At 37.2% G+C, this 1114-nt stretch overlaps 1 protein-coding gene across 1 annotated transcript; it reads left to right on the top strand.

Moving 5' to 3' along the window:
* Positions 1–6: 6 nt before the first annotated feature.
* On the top strand, positions 7–1047 carry LOC101489521 (alcohol acyltransferase 9-like). Its single transcript, XM_004517082.3, has one exon. The coding sequence runs from the start codon at positions 31–33 to the stop codon at positions 922–924; it is 894 nt and encodes a 297-aa protein (XP_004517139.2). The 5' UTR covers positions 7–30; the 3' UTR covers positions 925–1047.
* The last annotated feature ends 67 nt before the right edge of the window (positions 1048–1114 follow it).

Genomic DNA, 1114 nt, shown 5'->3' with positions numbered 1-1114 from the left:
TTGCAGATAACAACTCTCCGTTGCGGGGGAATGATTATGTGCCTCGCAATCAACCACTGTCTATGTGATGGCATTGGCACATCTCAATTTCTACATGCTTGGGCACAACACAACACTACAACTCAAGCTGAATTGACCATTACACCCTTCCATTCACGACACATGTTGAAGCCACGTCACCCCCCAATAGTAAATTACCATAGTCCAGGATACACCAGAACAGAACTAACCCCTCAAGTGAACCTCCTCAAGTTATTACAGTCACAACCCTTAGTACCCACATCATTCACCTTTAATCCCTCCAATATTCTCAATCTGAAGAAACAATGTGTACCGTCACTAAAATGCACTACTTTTGAAGTAGTTGCGGCACACACGTGGCGCTCTTGGATTCGATCAATGAACTTATCCTTACCCTCTAATTTAGTAGTGAAACTTCTTTTCTCTGTTAACGTCCGCACCGTATTAAACCTACCAAAGGAATATTACGGAAATGGGTTTCTATTAGCGTGTGCGGAAAGTACTATAGAAGACTTAATTGAGAATAACTTGCACCATAGTGTGAAATTAGTGCAAAAGGCCAAATCAACTGTGAATGATGAGGAATACATAAGATCAACGATTGATTTATTGGAGGATAAGATGGTAAAAACCGACGTTTCAACCACTTTGGTTATATCACAGTGGTCTAAATTAGGGCTGGAAATGGTGGATTTTGGAGAAGGGAAATCATTGCACATGGGTCCTTTAACAAGTGATGTTTATTGCTTGTTTTTACCGGTTATTGCCGGTGATGCTAATGATGTGAGAGTGCTTCTGTCTGTGCCAGATAGTATGGTTCAAACTTTTCAATATCAAATGAATAAAAGCTGGGAAGAGGAAAAAGAAAATGGATATCATAAGCATCAAAATCCACTTTTCTAAAGATGTTACGCTTTTCCTTTTTATTTTTTTTACTTAATTATGAGGTTTTATTGCTTTCTTTGCAAGAAATCAATTTGTGTAATTCAATTTTAGTGTATAAAATACGAAAAATATACCACTAAATTGAGTGTGTGATAAACATAATTTTTTTTAGAAAAGTGGAACCACTCAAGAATTTCATAAAACAAAA

The sequence above is a fragment of the Cicer arietinum genome, unplaced genomic scaffold, assembly GCF_000331145.2.
Source record: "Cicer arietinum cultivar CDC Frontier isolate Library 1 unplaced genomic scaffold, Cicar.CDCFrontier_v2.0 Ca_scaffold_5179_v2.0, whole genome shotgun sequence".
Lineage (NCBI taxonomy): Eukaryota > Viridiplantae > Streptophyta > Magnoliopsida > Fabales > Fabaceae > Cicer > Cicer arietinum.
The sequence above is the reverse complement of the archived record's forward strand: the minus strand, read 5'-3'. Positions and strand labels throughout refer to the sequence as shown.